Here is a 15,927-nt window from a genome sequence, read left to right as displayed (position 1 = left end):
GAATGTATGGGGCCTGAAGGTCAGAAAGGAAAATTAAAACCATATGTGGCTAACATAGCAATGAATTTGTGGGGACATAATTTGTTACACCAATGGAATATTCAGATTAACATTACCCTGATATTAGAAACAAACCATAAATTAATATATGTTTCTGGGAAAAATATTAGAAGACTTTATAAAGAACAGTCATCAACCATTCAGGTTGTACAAGAACAGGGCACAACAGCTGCTGATATTTCAAAGGCACCAACAGCCCTACCTTTAAAATGGTTGACAGAGAAACCTGTATGGGTTAAGCAATGGCCTTAAACAGTAGAGAAACAGCAGGCTTCAGAACAGCTGGTACTGGAGCAACTAGATGCTCAGCATATTGAATCTACCAGCTGTTAGAATTCTCCTGAATTTGTTGTTAAAAAGAAATCTGGAAAATAGAGAATGGTGACAGACCTAAGAGCTGTTAATAAGGTGATTCAGCCAATGAACTCTCTACAGTCTGGAATTCCTTTGCCTTCTCTATTGCCTAAAGGATAACCCATACAGGTATTGATTTAAAAGATTGTTTCTTCACTATACCTTACAAGAAAAATACAAAAAAAAAATTGCCTTCACAGTGCCTTCTTACAATAATTCTCAGCCTGCTAACAGATATAAATGGAAGGATCTCCCACAGAAAATGTTAAATAGCACCACCCTGTGCCATTATTTAATTTGTAAGTCAGCCACTGGAAATGATACATAAGCAATTTCCTGAATCTATAGTTTACCATTACATGGACAGCATTTTGCTATCTGATTCAATTGTAGATACTTTAGAAAAAGTGTTTGAAGAAGTAAAGAAAATTCTGCCTTGCTGGGGATTACAAATTGCTCCTGAAAAAATACAAAGAGAAGATTCTATTAATTATTTAGGCTATAAAATAGGTTCACAAAAAATTAGACCCCAAAAGGTACAAATTAGAAGAGACTGACTGCAGACTGTTAATGACTTTCAAAGATTGCTAGGAGACATTTCCATCTATGGAGCACTATTGGAATAGGTCTTGATGACTGATTAATTTAAACAAAACCTTAAGTAGTTCCAGGGAATTATCAGCTGAAGCTGAGAGAAAATTTGCTTTGATTGTAGAGAAATTCCAGAAGGCACATATGGATTGTGTGAATCCAAATTTTAACTGCATTCTGGTCCCTCCAAATTCAATTTTAATGCTGAGGGAAGACATTAGCTTAGAATGGATCTTTTTACCACATAAACCAAGTAAAAAATTAAAAGGTCTCTGAGTTAATTCTAAAAGGAAAATTGTGACTTTGTCAATTAGCAGGAATAGACCCAGCAGAAACTATAGTGCCTTTTAATAATGATGAAATTGACAAATTACAGGAACAAAGTGAGCCCCTGGTAAAGAGCTTCTAGTAATTTTGGGGGAGAGATTAACAACAACTATCCCCAAAGCAAGAAAATTCAACTCATAAAGAGAACTAATTGGACAATTCCTTATATTCTAGGGGACACATCAATAACTGGAGCCCCTACACTCTATCCTGATACAAATAAATCAGGAAAGGAAGGTTATGAATCAGAGAATTTAAGTTAAGCCCTTACTATTCTTTACAATTCAGAATTATATGATATTCTCATGATATTAAGGGATTTTAAAGAACCTCTCAACATAGTTACCAATTTGCAATATTCAGGAGCTGTTTTGCATATTGAAACCACTGAATTTATATGAGATACAGAATTGACTTTATTATTTATTCAGTTACAAGATATAACCAGGAACTGGTATCATCCCATATATATAATACACATCTGATGCCATACAAGTCTGTCAGGTCCTCTAGCACAAGGTAATACAAAAATTGATCAATTATTGATTGGAAATGTGCAGAAGGCCTCATAATTTGTTTTTAAAAAATCATGTCAACAGCAAAGATTTAAAAAAAATATATTTGTTCTATCACGTGACAACAAGTCAAGGAAATTATAAGGAAATGTCCTACTTGTTCATTATACAACCAAACGCTAATACCTGTAGGAAGTAACCCAAAGGATGCTGGAATGAAACCTGGAAGATGGATGTATTCTATTTTGTAGAATTTGGAAAACTAAAATACATACACCACACCACTGATAACTATTCAAGTTTTCAACAGACAACTTATAAACAATGCTCCAGCATATATCTCCAAGAAAATGAAACACCTTTTTGCTTATATAAAGTATATTAAAGGTATATCACACAATCCTACAGGTCAGGCAGTTATAGAAAGATCAAATCAAACTCTAAAAGATATGTTAAATAAACAGAAAGGGAGGATAAATACTCCCAGAAATAGATTGCATAATGCTTTGAATTCTCTAAATGCTAATGAGAAACAAACAATAGCCACAGAGAGATATTGTATAGTAGAAAAAAATCTATGGAAGGAAATCTGCCGATATAAAGATGTACTGACCTCAGAATGGAAACCAGGACACGTGTTATGTTGGGGAAGAGGTTTTGCTTTTGATTCCCCAGGAGAAAAATCATGGATAACATGAAAATTGATAAAGATTCAATTTGAACAAGAGACACCTCTTAATTAGAAGAGATGATAGTCCATCAAACAACATGGCCATTTAATCTAATCTAACATATAAAACTAACAAATGCATTTCATTTGATCAGATATAATTTGCCAAAATAGAATCTCCCCAAAATTAGGGTTAGGGAAAGATTTTCTTTTTGTCTTTTCAGGGAATGAAGACAACCAGCTAAGGAGTTCAAAGACCACTGGACAAATGAGACATCTGAAGAAAAAGGACAAATCATCCCAAAAAAAAAAATGTCTGAAGAAAAAGAGTAAATTGGCCTAATGATATATCACATTTTCAACAAAATAATATTTTATAAATCTTCCCAATTGTTTGTTTCTGATGTTCTCTACAGATATATAATACAAATGTTCTTCTTTGGAGTTGGAGGGTGGCTCTCTCCTTCCCTAAACCCAAGCAGGCTTATTAAAAGTGAAATCTAAAATCTCTGTCTAATGTCCGAAGAACCACCTGATATGGGAGAAAAGAAAAACAAATATTTAAGGAATATTTTATTGCCACTAATCTCATAATCGTTTGGTTTTTTTTTTTTTTTTTTTTTAATATTTATTTATTTATTATGTATACAACATTCTGTCTGTGTGTATGCCTGCAGGCCAGAAGAGGGCACCAGACCCCATTACAGATGGTTGTGAGCCACCATGTGGTTGCTGGGAATTGAACTCAGGACCTTTGGAAGAGCAGGCAATGCTCTTAACCTCTGAGCCATCTCTCCAGCCCAATCGTTTGGTTTTTATACTGACTCTTTGAGGTATAAATTTTGTAAGATTAATAAATATATTCTAAATTTTTTGTCATGATATTAATAACAGTCATATAGAGTACTATCTAATTCTAGAAAAATGTTTCATCTGCCTTCCTATACATGATTTCAGGTTTGAGTCTCTATCAGTTTTCGACAGTGAACCATAAACATGCCTAACAGCGACCTTTGAAATCTCCAAAACAAGGATGGAGCCCCACAATGACAATTCCTCCAGGACTATGATAACACCACCAAGCTAAAACACACCACCTAAAGATCAGCTTAGGACTACAAACTTCTCAGAATAATTTCAAGATGGATAGCTGAGACAATACAACCTAACAGACTACTCTGAGCACTGCATGTTCTCATTACACACAGACTAGACAAGAAATGATACAGCCACCTCTCTCAGACTTGACAATGGACACAAATTTTTCTTTTCAGGATCCCATAAAGATGCTGTCACCACCATACAGCAGGAAGTAAATTTAAGAATACAATGTCTACATTCCCAAGAGGTGGGGTGGGTAATTTTTGTCATCAGTGGGTTACAGGTATTTGTCATTGTTTAAGAGGATTGGTTACAAGTTGCTATTGGTAATAGGAGCAGGGGAAAAAAGCTAAACGAAGGAAATTAGATTCAAGGTTTTTGTTTGAAAGAAAGGGGAGGCCAGGCGGTGGTGGCGCACACCTTTAATCCCAGCACTCGGGAGGCAAAGGCAGACGGACCTCTGTGAGTGCGAGGCCAGCCTGGTCTACAAGAGCTAGTTCCAGGACAGGCTCCAAAGCTACAGAGAAACCCTGTCTCGAAAATCAAAAAAAAAAAAAAAAAAAAAAAAAAGAAAGGGGAGGACATAGTAAGATAGATTACTGGTTCTACTTTTAAAAAACAACTACTAGTTTTAAATGTTTTGTATACTGTATATCAATTTTGTATATTGATACAAATTTGAGATTTTGTTAGAACATACTACACATACATTTCTACTCTCTCATTGAAGGTATTGTACTTATATAACTCATTTAACAATGTAATGCAAATTTCTAATCCCTGAAAATTATTATTACCAACTGTTTAGGATAATAAGGATTGCAGGTTAGTAGTTAAATCACCTATTATAATTGAACTTGTAGCTGGGCAGTGGTAGTAGCACACACAATTAATCCCAGTACTGTGGAAGCAGAGGCAGGCAGATCTCTGTGAGTTTGAGGCCTGCCTGGTCTACAAGAGCTAGTTCCAGAACAGGTTCCAAAGCTACAGAGAAACCCTGTCTCGAAAAACAAACAAACAAAAACAAAACAAAACAAAAAAAACCCTCTGAGATTCCATCTTACACCTGTAAGAATGGAAGATCAAAAACACTGATGACAACTTATGCTGGAGAGGTTATGGGTACCCTCTCTATTGCTAGTGGGAGTGCAAACTCGTATAGCCACTTTGGAAATCAGTATGGCAATTTCTCAGAAAATTAGGAAACAATCTACCTCAAGACCCAGCAGGACCACTTTTGAGTATATGCCCAAAGGATGCTCAATCATACCACAAGAACATAGTGCTTAACTATGTTCATATAGCATTGCATGTCACAGCCAGAACCTAGAAATAACCTAAATGCCTCTCGACCGAAGAATGGATAAGGAAAATGTGGTATACTTACACAATGGAGTACTACACAGCAGAAAAATTAACATATTGAAATTTGCAGGCAAATGGATAGAGCTAGAAAACATCATATTGAGTAAGGTAACACAGATCCAGAAAGACAATTATCATATATACTCACTGATAAGTGGCTTCTAGACATAAAGCAAGGAAAACAAGCCTACAATTCACAATCACAGAGAACCTAGACAACAAAGAGGACCCTAAAAAGACATACCGGGATCTAATCTACATGGGAAGTAGAAAAAGAAAGATCTCCTGAGTAAATTGGAAGCATAGGGACCATAGGAGATGGTAGAAGAGGAGGGGAGGAAGGAAGGGGAACAGAGAAAAATATATAGCTCAATAAAATCAATTAAAATAAATTTTTTTTAATTATAAAAAGAAAAAAAAAGAATATCCTGCTTCACAGAGAAGTATATCAGCTATGCTAGGCCTGTAGGCAGAAGATGGATGCCCCAACATTGCAGAAGAACTTTGGGTGACTGTCGAGGCAGCCAGCTGTTTCTGTCAATTCTCACATATTTTGGAAGTAGTTTGTTTGCACTTCCTGCTTACACTCAGTTAATATTATTTTCTTCTTGGGTCTCTGAGGGAGTTGAAGACTAGAGAATTATAGTTTTCCTTGTTTACCAGACACTAAAGCAAGTTATGGTAGAAAGTAAATTAGGTTTACAAGACTTTGGACTCACAAGATAGGATAGATATGGAGTATTTTCTCTGAATTTGTAAAACCAAAAAGTACTAGACATTGTTAATATATTTATTGACTGCATATTCTTATATTAGTTCTAGCCTTTTTTAATTTTAGACAAAAAGGGGGGAATGTAGTGATATTTCATTTGTATTTTAATAAATAAAGTTTGCCTAAAGACCAGAACACAAAACAGCCACAATACTCAGTCATACAGGTCAGGCAATGGTGCCACACCTTTAATCCCAGAAGTCATACTAGTTAGCTATAGGGGCCTGGCTGTGATGGTGGTGCATGCCTTTAATCCCAGCACTAGAGAGTAATATAAGGCGAGATGAGACAGGAACTCATTCTCTTTCAGTCTGAAGATTTCATAGAGGTAAGAACTCTCTAGTGGTTTTTTGCTTTGCTTTTCTGATCTTCAGCTTGGGTTTTTATTATTCGTGCTACAAACTACCAATATATTCTAATCACGTAAGTATCTCCTGAGCTAAAATGTAATGTATTTCCATGTCCAAGGATTAGGATAAAACTAGCTGTCAATTTTAAACACCCTCAGGAGAGAGTTTATTTTCCTCATTGTCAATACAAACACAAAGGACGATTAGCAGCATATTTTATTATTGCAGTAAGAATTTACACAGAAGAACAAAAAGGACATTTACCTTTTCAAATCAGAAATCTGAGTGTGTGCATCAAGCAGTTTGTTCTCAGTTGTGTTTAATGTATCCTAAGGGGAAAAAAATTTCCGTAACTAAAGATAAACATGCAGATGGAAACTTTTACTTCAAAGTGTGTAGTAGAGAGCTAATGTAAGGCTAAACAACCAGCGGTCAATTACCATGAAACTCAGCAAGGATGGCATCAGTGTGGAACCAATCCAGGCAACTCAAGGGGGAAGCGATAGCATAAACACTGGCCTATACCCAGGACTCTAACAGACACAACCCATTGCCTGCTTAACTAGAAGCAACCCTACATTAAGATGGATCTATTTTAGCTACGACGGTGACTGAAGGCTTAGCAGAATGGCACAACAAAAACCTGAAGTGATGTTTCAGACACTGTGGTTTATTTCTGAACCCAGTCTCAGCTGCAGCTTTTCACTAACCTTACAGGTCTTTTCACTAACCTTACAAACCTACAATCTCCTCCTGCATGCAGCAGACTGGCTGGAACCACTTCCTGCCTACTCACTGTGGTGCTTCACTAAGTTCAGATATACAACTGCAAACAGTGTGTCAGCTACCATTTCAGACACAGAGGGTAAATTCTTACTACTCCATTAAAGAATAATGCTTTGAAAATGTTAACTTTATATGTACAGGGTTTAGAACCTATGCATTACTTAAATTCTTCTGCCTAGTTTCATCTCAACTCACATCAAATATAACAGCCATTCAATAATATTTGGCAAATTAGCAAATCTCACAAAGGTTCAGCCAAGTAGGGCAGACATCTGAAAATAAAGGTATTAACGCAGGAAGGGTAAACACATGGACTGGTTCAAACTGCTCCAGATGGAGAGATGGGGAAGGTCAGGTTTTTGCCTATTACCTTTACACGCCCGTGCTCTTTTCCGAGGGACTCGTACTCTCCTAAGAGCTGCAAAGAAAACAAAGAGTTGTCACAGAACTGAACAGGTAACAAAGGAACAGCACCCTTCAACTGCAGCGTCAGGAAAGGAAGGACAACACAGAACCAGTGGTTCTGGAAAAAGGAATGGGACAATCCCTGATAAAATGTTTGAAGACACTTTAAGTATGAAACAATTTTAAAGGTAAAACAGAGGGCTGGAGAGATGGCTTAGCAGTTAAGAGCATTGCCTGCTCTTCCAAAGGTCCTGAGTTCAATTTCCAGCAACCACATGGTGGCTCACAACCATCTGTAATGAGGTCTGGTACCCTCTTCTGGCCTGCAGGCATACATGCAGACAGAATATTGTATACATAATAAATAAATAAATATTTTTTTTTAAAAAGTAAAACAGAGGAATAGCAAATCGAGCCCTCAATTTAATAGTAAAATGTATTTGTATTGTCTTTTAAATTTTTATTACATAAAATTCATATTATACTTTCCTACATTTATTCTATAACATAAAAATGTGATGCCAAAAAACCTAGTATTGTTTAAAAATATATATGACGGTACACCCTGCAATCCAGTATTCAGGGGCTGCAGGAGAAAGACGGCAAATTTGGGACCAGTCAGACCTCCATAGTGAGGAACCCAGAAAGGCCCAGGATGAGGACAGAACACACTGCTATGGCAGAAAGTATAGGAATGGTTCTTTTTTTTTTTTTTTCAGTTTTTCGAGACAGGGTTTCTCTGTAGCTTTGGAGCCTGTCCTGGCACTAGCTCTTGTAGACCAGGCTGGCATAGAACTCACAGAGATCCGCCTGCCTCTGCCTCCCGAGTGCTGGGATTAAAGGCGTGCGCCACCACTTCCCGGCAGGAATGGTTCTTAAAATAACAAAAACATGTTGGGTGGTGGTAGCACATGCCTTTGACCCTAGCACTCAGCAAGCAGAGGCAGGTAGAACTCAGTGAGTTCGAGGCCAGCTTGGTCTACAGAGAGTTCCAGGACAGGGAGGACTGTTACACAGAGAAAGTCTGCCTCAAAACACCCCCAACCCCAAAAAATCATATAAAGAACAGAAAGAAAAACAAACTTACAAAACAAAACTCCCAGAGTGAACAGTCTCTTAGGTGCCACAAGGAACAGAGACTCAAACTGCATCAGTTCCAACAGGGCACGACCCCAAAGCCCCCAGAGTGGGGGGAAAAAACGGCGACAAAGACCAACTGACCATAACAGCATTGCTGGAAGGCAGAAGTCACAGGCCACGACAAAATTGATTAGAGCAACTAGAAGCCGTGGAATTAGTCACTACAGTATCTGTAACACCACCAGCCCTGTCCTCATTCAGACTTGAGGAACACTTCTATTTAACTCCACGACAATAAAGTCTAGGAACAAAGGAAGAAGCACAATCAATGCTACCAGAAAGACTTCAAGACAAAGTGACTTCAGATCATTTAAGTACCATAACTTAAGAATCCAGATATTAAAAAATAATAACAATCTTAGAGAGCCAGCAAGATGGCAAGTGAAGGCCCCTGCCTAAAAGCAAGACAACCTGATTTTGATTTCCAGGACCCAAGTTGTCCTCTACACGTGCCCTGGTATATGTGCATGCATGTGCATACATAGGTAGATGATAGATAGAAACATAGGTGCAAGATAAAATAGAAAAGAAACCTTATTTTAAAAAAACATACAACCCAGAAACCAATCCATTATCAATGTTTTATTAATCCAATTTTAAGTGAAATTAAATCAAGATAAAAAATTCAAAGCTGGGCCGGGCGGTGGTGGCGCACACCTTTAATCCCAGCACTCGGGAGGCAGAGGCAGGCGGATCTCTGTGAGTTCGAGACCAGCCTGGTCTACAAGAGCTAGTGCCAGGACAGGCTCCAAAACCACAGAGAAACCCTGTCTCGAAAAAACAAAAACAAACAAAAAAAAATTCAAAGCTGGGGTCTGGAAAGACAGTTCAGTGGCAAGAACACTGGCTGCTCTTCTAGAGGATCTGGGTTCATCACCTACTCTCGCTGGCAGCTCACAACCATCTGACTGCAGTTCCAAGAGAGCTGACGACCTTTTTTTTAAAAATATTTTTGATGGTTTATTTAACTTTATTTTATGTGCATTGGTGTGAAGGTGTCAGATCCCCTGCAACTGGATCTTCAGACAGTTTTGAGCTGCCATGTGGGTGCTGGGAATTGAACTGGATCCTCTGGAAGAGCAGTCAGTACTTTTAACCACTGAGCCATCTCTCCAGCCCCGAACTGACATCCTTTTACAGCCTCTGTATATATTAAGCATGCACACAGTCCACATGCATGCAGGCAAAATACTTATATACCCAAAATAAAAATAAATAAATCTTTTTTAAAAATATTCAAACCTGGGTTAAGCAGACAGCTCAAGGGGCAAAAGCTATATGTAAGCCTGAGTTCAATCCTTGGAATCCACAGTGGAAGAACCAACTCCTCAAAGTTGTCTTCTGACCGCCATACACGTGTCAACACTCACACACACACATCATACATATACACACATAATAAAGTTTAAAAAAAAATTGTCGGGTGGTGGTGGCGCACGGCTTTAATCCCAGTACTCAAGAGGCAGAGGCAGGCGGATCTCTGTGAGTCTGAGGCCAGCCTGGTCTACAAGAGCTAGGTCCAGAATAGGCTTGATAGTTACAGCAAAACTCTGTTTCAAAAAAAAAAAAAAAAAAAAGCAAACAGTGCTGGAGAGATGGCTCAGAGGTTAAGAGCATTGGTGCTATTCCAGTAAACTCGAGTTCAATTCCCAGCACCTACATGACAGCTCATAACTATAACTCCAGTTCCAGGGGATCTGATACCCTCACACAATATATGCAGGTAAATACCAAAGCACATAAAATGAAAATTTTTTAAAAATCAAACTGAACTGGGAAGTGGTCACACATGCCACACACCTTTAATGCCAGCACTCAGGAGGCAGATACAACTCTGAGTTCAAGGTCAGCTTGGTCTACAGAGCAAGTTCTGGAACAGCCAGGACTACACAGAGAAACCCTGTCTTGAAACAAAGCAAACAAAAAAAAAAAAAAAAAACAGTCTATCTCTAAAGGACCATAGACGCAGCTCTATTGGTAGTATACCTTGAACTGTGTTCTGGACTCTATCCCTAGCACCTGGGGCAGGAAATGGGGAATGGATAATAATGAAACACCATAGACAGTACACACACACTAAAGCAATGATACCATTAGGGTTCTAGACTATAACTGCAGAATGGAATGTGGGAAGAGGGCTTGCAACACACAAAAACAATAACAAATAGCCAGGCATGGGGGTGAACACCTATAACTACAGCACACAAGAGACTGGGACAAGGAAATTACAAGTTCAAGACCAGTATGGGCAATATAGCAAGCCCCTCTCTCAAAAAAGCCTTGCACAGAATCTGGCTTATATCATTTTACCTTGTCACCCACAGGTGTTATGACAACTCAAAAAGTGACACACTAGGAAAGAGCAGTGAGGGAGTTCAGCCATCTTTCTACAGCTCTGACACAAGGTGACAGGGACCGCTGCCACCCGGAGGGTATGCAGAGCTACAGGCAGCTTAGACCAAAATGTCCCTAGAAAGTCACCGCAGCTTCTGAGGGTACACTCCACAGGCTTCCGTTTAAACACTTGGTCCCAAGCTGTTGGCATTGTTTGGGAAGGTTGTGGAGACTTCCTAGAGGAAATGAGTCACAAGGGCTGGGCCTTGAGGTTTTATGGCCTGAAAGAACTTTCTACTCACTCTGCTTCTCATATGTGGATGTAATGTGACCACGCGGCCTCCTACTCCTGCCACCACACCTCCCCTGCCTGCAGCCATGCTTTCCCATGACAGAGGACTGTCCTTTTGGAGCGGAAGCCAAATTAACCCTGTCTCCTAAAGCTGCTTTTGTCAGAGGACTCAGACAGCAGCCACAGTGCACTGGGTACTTACATCCTGAAACATTTTGTTTTCTTGTTTCAGCCTAGCTTCTTTATCATCTGAGAGTTTGTAAGCATTCTCAAACGCTTCTTCCAGATCCTGCAGCCGACATTTTAGCCGAATAATGGTGTTATCTTTTTCTTTGTTGCTTGTTCTCATTTCCTCAATTCGGTCCTGCAAAATTTTGGAGGCACTGCTGGCTGCACTGAAGCGTTCTCTCAAATCATTCTACACAGTGAAGACAGAGGTAAATCATTCCAAGTGAAAACAGTGCCTCCGTATTAGCTGATCAATTATGGACATTAAAATTAAAAACAAAAACGCATACAAACAGAAATAAGCTACGTGACATCCTGCTGTGTCCTGCGACAGAGACTAGAGAGGACCCCTCTAATGGAGCTACTCCATGAGATTATCAAAGGCGGAGAAAGAAAACAAGCACATAGAGGGGTACAAGGATTCTAGGACTTGCATAGGACTGTCTGTGGATCAACCTAACGAAGAAAAAAAATAACTACAAACATCAGAGGAATTCTGAAACTGTGACTAGAATGCACCGTTCAATATTCATATGCTGAGGGCTGGGGATTCTCTATACTCTATGGAAACACAAAATTAAAAATGTACCTCATGTGTTAACATTCATTCAATGGTGATTTCTGAAATACCAAATAGGTGCCATGCTACAGGATGCCAAAATGTAAGATGAAAACTGGGCGCAAAGCCTCCTGCCTGCGGTCTAACTGATTAGAAGGTTGAACCGCAAAGCCTGCTTATACACAAGTCCAAGACCACCCTGAGCTAGAATATAGCAAGAAAGTAAGATAACCAAAATACTAGTCCCTAACTTCATGGTAGAGTTTATCATATAGATGAAGCCAACAAAATGACTCAGTTATTAAACACTGGCCTAGCTTCGTTAGAACCTGAATTCTACCCAGAAGGGGGCTAGGCATTAAAGCAGAGGCAATGCATAGAACAAAACAGGTATTTCCCACCAAAATTTTGCTTATAAGGTAATATATAAAGAATAAAAAGAAAAAGAATAGCCGGGCGGTGGTGGCGCACGCCTTTAATCCCAGCACTTGGGAGGCAGGGGCAGACGGATCTCTGTGAGTTCGAGGCCAGCCTGGTAAACAGAGCTAGTTCCAGGACAGGAACCAAAGCTACAGAGAAACCCTGTCTCGAAAAACCAAAAAAAAAAAAAAAAATAAAACTTATTGCTGGGTGGTGTGGCACATGCATTTAATCCTAGCACTTGGGAGGCAGAGGCAGACAGATCTCTGTGAATTCAAAGCCAGCCTGGTCTACTGAATAAGTTCTTGGACAGCTAGGACTACACACAGAGAAATCCTGTCTCAAAAAAATGAAAGAAAGAAAAGAATGAAAAGGAAAAAGAAAGAAAGAAAGAAAGAAAACAAAAATATAAAAGTTTAAGTCAGGCACAGTAGTACATGCCTTTGAACCTAATACTTGGTCCTCGTTGGTATAGTGGAAAAAAAAAAAAAAAAGAAAGAAAGAAAGAACCTAATACTTGGAAGGCAGAAGTGGGCCTCTGTGAGTTCAAAGCCAGCCTGGTCTACACAGCAAGTTCTAGGAAAGCTGGAGCTACACACTTTTTAAAAAAAGCTTCTGCACACCTAGCTATACATCCAGTAAACAAAATTAAAAGTTGTAATGATACATACCTTTTAGACATTATGACACCAGAATCTGCCATATAAAACAATACTTACCACTTCTATTTCTAGCAAATTATTCTTATTCTCAAGTGTTCGCACACGACTAGTAGCTTCATTCAATGCACTGTCCAGTTGGCCACATCTAAAAAAAGCAAATTTAGAATCAGTTAGGAAACAAAATAATTTCTCTTTTTTTGTTCGTTTTTGTTTTTCTGGTTTTTTGGGACAGGGTTTCTGTCCTGAAACTAGCTCTTGCAGACCAGGCTGGCCATGAACTCCCAGAGATCTGCCTGTCTCTGCCTCCTGAATACTGGAATTAAAGGTGTGTGCCAAGCCGGGCGGTGGTGGCGCACGCCTTTAATCCCAGCACTCGGGAGGCAGAGGCAGGCGGATGTCTGTGAGTTCGAAACCAGCCTGGTCTACAAGAGCTAGTTCCAGGACAGGCTCCAAAACCACAGAGAAACCCTGTCTCGAAAAACCACAAAAAAAAAAAAGGTGTGTGCCACAATCACCAACAAAGAGGAAATTCTAATACCATGAACCAATCTTGAGGATATGCTGAGTGAAATAAGTCTGCCACTACATGTCAGTAGCAAAACACATATCCCTAGTCTCTGCAAGCCTGGGTTCCATTCCCAGCACCAAAAGAAGGAAAAGGAAAAGAAAGATAAATACTGTGATTCCACTTGCAGAGTATTTGTTCAAATTCATGGAAACAAACAGGACAGAAGTAACCAATGTCAGGGGAAAGGTGGTGGGGTGGGGATAAGGGTCTAATGAGAACTGGGCTTCAGTTCTTAATTGCTCTTTGTATTTCATTATTCTTTTCCCAATATTTATCTATTGACACTGAGGGGGAAGCGCCTACTGGGGATTGAACCCAGCACCTCACACATGCTAGGCAAGCCTTCTACCAACTGATCTACATCCCCAGACCAGAATTTCAGGGTTAGTTTTATTCCCATTTGTTTGCTTGTTTGTTTGTTTGTTTGATGTGTGTGTAAAGACAACTTGCAAAAATCTCCTCTTCTCTCCCTCCACCATGTGGGTTCCAGGAATAGAACTCAGGTTGCCAGGCCTGGCAGCAGGCACTTTTACCAGAGTTTGCTTTACAGGAGGAAATGGTTCTGAAGATGGATATTGTTAATATATTTCAGCTACTGAACTGCACACTTAAAACAGTGAATTTGTTATACACAATTTGATATTTAAATTTTATATTTTTAAAATAGAGAAAACTGTACAAAATAGCTTGATGTTAGCGTGGGAAAATCTGTCTGAATAAACACATGTCCAGGATATAAAGAGCTGGGCTATTTGGAGTCAGGGCACAGCATCTTTCTGAGCTGTTTCAAACTCAACATTAATGCACTATTCTTTTTATTAAATGTATACATGTGTGTAGAAGTTCGAAGGATCAGCTGTCATATGTAGGAACGATACCCGCTTCCTCTGAGAAATGGTATCTTTGGCCTGGAGCTCACCAATTTGGCTAGACAGGCTAGCCAATGAGCCATGGGATCCTTCTGTCTCCAACTCCATGGTACTGGAATTACAAGTGCCCAGCTCTTTTTCACGCAGGCTATGGGATCAATACCATGTCCTCACACTTACAATTGAAGTGCTTTGCCAACTGAACCATCTCCCCAGCCATGAAATACTATTTTTTTTCCATTTTTTTTAGAGACACCATTTCTCTATGTACCCTGGCTGTCCTGGAATTCATTTTATAGACCAGGCTGGCCTCAAACTTCGAGATTTGCCTGTCTTAGCCTCCTCGCGTGCTACAATTAAAAGTTTACGACACCATGTCCAATGTTTATTTTTTTTTAGCTAAACTCTTCTGAGATTTTATTTTTGTGTGTGGGTGTTTTGCCTGCATGAGCATCTGTTCACCACGTAAGTACTGCAGTACCTGGGAGGGCACTGGCTCTCCTGAGACTAGAATTACATAGAATTACAGACAGTGACTAGCTGCTGTGAGATCCCTAAAAGTGCTCTTAAATGCTAAGCCATCTCCAGTACAATGATTTATTTTCTTTTTAATCATATGAGTGTGTGTGTGTGTGTGTGTGTGTGTGTGTGTTCCATTAAAGACCAGAGGTAGGAAATCTTTGGAGCTAGAGTTACAGACAGTTATGTGTTACCTGTCATGGGTGCTGGGAAGTTAACTTGGATCCTTCTGGAAGAGAAATATATTCTCTTAACTGCTGAGCCATCTCTCCAGCCCCTAAATTATGATTCCTATAAAGAATTCCTTTGCAAGTTATCACAGACCTCAACAAGGTCCACAAAATTCAGCTACCATCTGACTCAGTGTTTAATGATAAATCAGGTTAGCCTGATTTAAATGCCAGATCTACGTTAAACACTTTACATTAGTCTCACAATCTTTCTTTTAAAATGTATGTGTGTGTGTGTGTTTGTGTGTGTGTGTATGTGTGAGAGAGAGAGAGAGAAGTCACACATGTTCACAGGTATCCGCAGTCCATAAGCAGGCACCAGATTGTGAAGGGAGAAGACAGTACAGAAGTTCCTTCAACTTCTATTCTTCCAGAGGCTGTTTCCAGGTTTAACTAGAATCCCATGGAAAACTACCCATCTCTGTGTCAGGATGTACTAGCTAACTCATTAGCCTCTGTTAAAACTGCTTGTTTGTATGGAACCTCCTTCAGCTAATTGCTTATGTTAGTTTCTGCATCACCAGACAGCAGTGACACATGCTTTTAATGCCAGCACTCAGGTTGGGCGGTGGTGGCACACACCTTTATTCCCAGCACTCGGGCGGCAGAACTCTGTGAGTTCGAGGCCACAAAAGCTAGTTCCAGGATAGGCTCCAAAGCTACAGAGAAACCCTGTCTCAAAAAAAAACCAAACCAAACCAAACAAAACAAAGAAAAACCCCACAAATCCCAGCATTCAGGCAGGCAAATCTCTTTTGAGTTTGAGGTCAGCCTGGTCTACAGAGCTAGTTCCAGGACAGGCTCCAGAGA

The 15,927-nt window shown here is 39.5% G+C and overlaps 1 protein-coding gene across 3 annotated transcripts in view; it reads right to left on the bottom strand.

Annotated features, from left to right (window-relative positions):
* Mphosph9 (M-phase phosphoprotein 9) overlaps positions 1-15,927 on the bottom strand; it is a 70,359-nt gene that overhangs the window by 24,173 nt on the left and 30,259 nt on the right. For all 3 annotated transcript variants that reach the window (XM_041648857.1, XM_041648859.1, XM_041648860.1), the window contains exons 11-14: positions 12,989-13,076; positions 11,265-11,480; positions 7,262-7,309; positions 6,370-6,434 (exon numbers count right to left, since the gene is read on the bottom strand). In XM_041648857.1, the coding sequence (XP_041504791.1) occupies positions 6,370-6,434; positions 7,262-7,309; positions 11,265-11,480; positions 12,989-13,076 (417 nt within the window). The remainder of the gene's footprint in view (positions 1-6,369; positions 6,435-7,261; positions 7,310-11,264; positions 11,481-12,988; positions 13,077-15,927) is intronic.

Source organism: Microtus oregoni, unplaced genomic scaffold (assembly GCF_018167655.1).
Source record: "Microtus oregoni isolate MIOR12 unplaced genomic scaffold, Mior012 000003F_ref0000135, whole genome shotgun sequence".
Classification (NCBI taxonomy): Eukaryota; Metazoa; Chordata; class Mammalia; order Rodentia; family Cricetidae; genus Microtus; species Microtus oregoni.
Note: the sequence above shows the minus strand (reverse complement) of the source record. Positions and strands in the feature narration are given on the sequence as shown.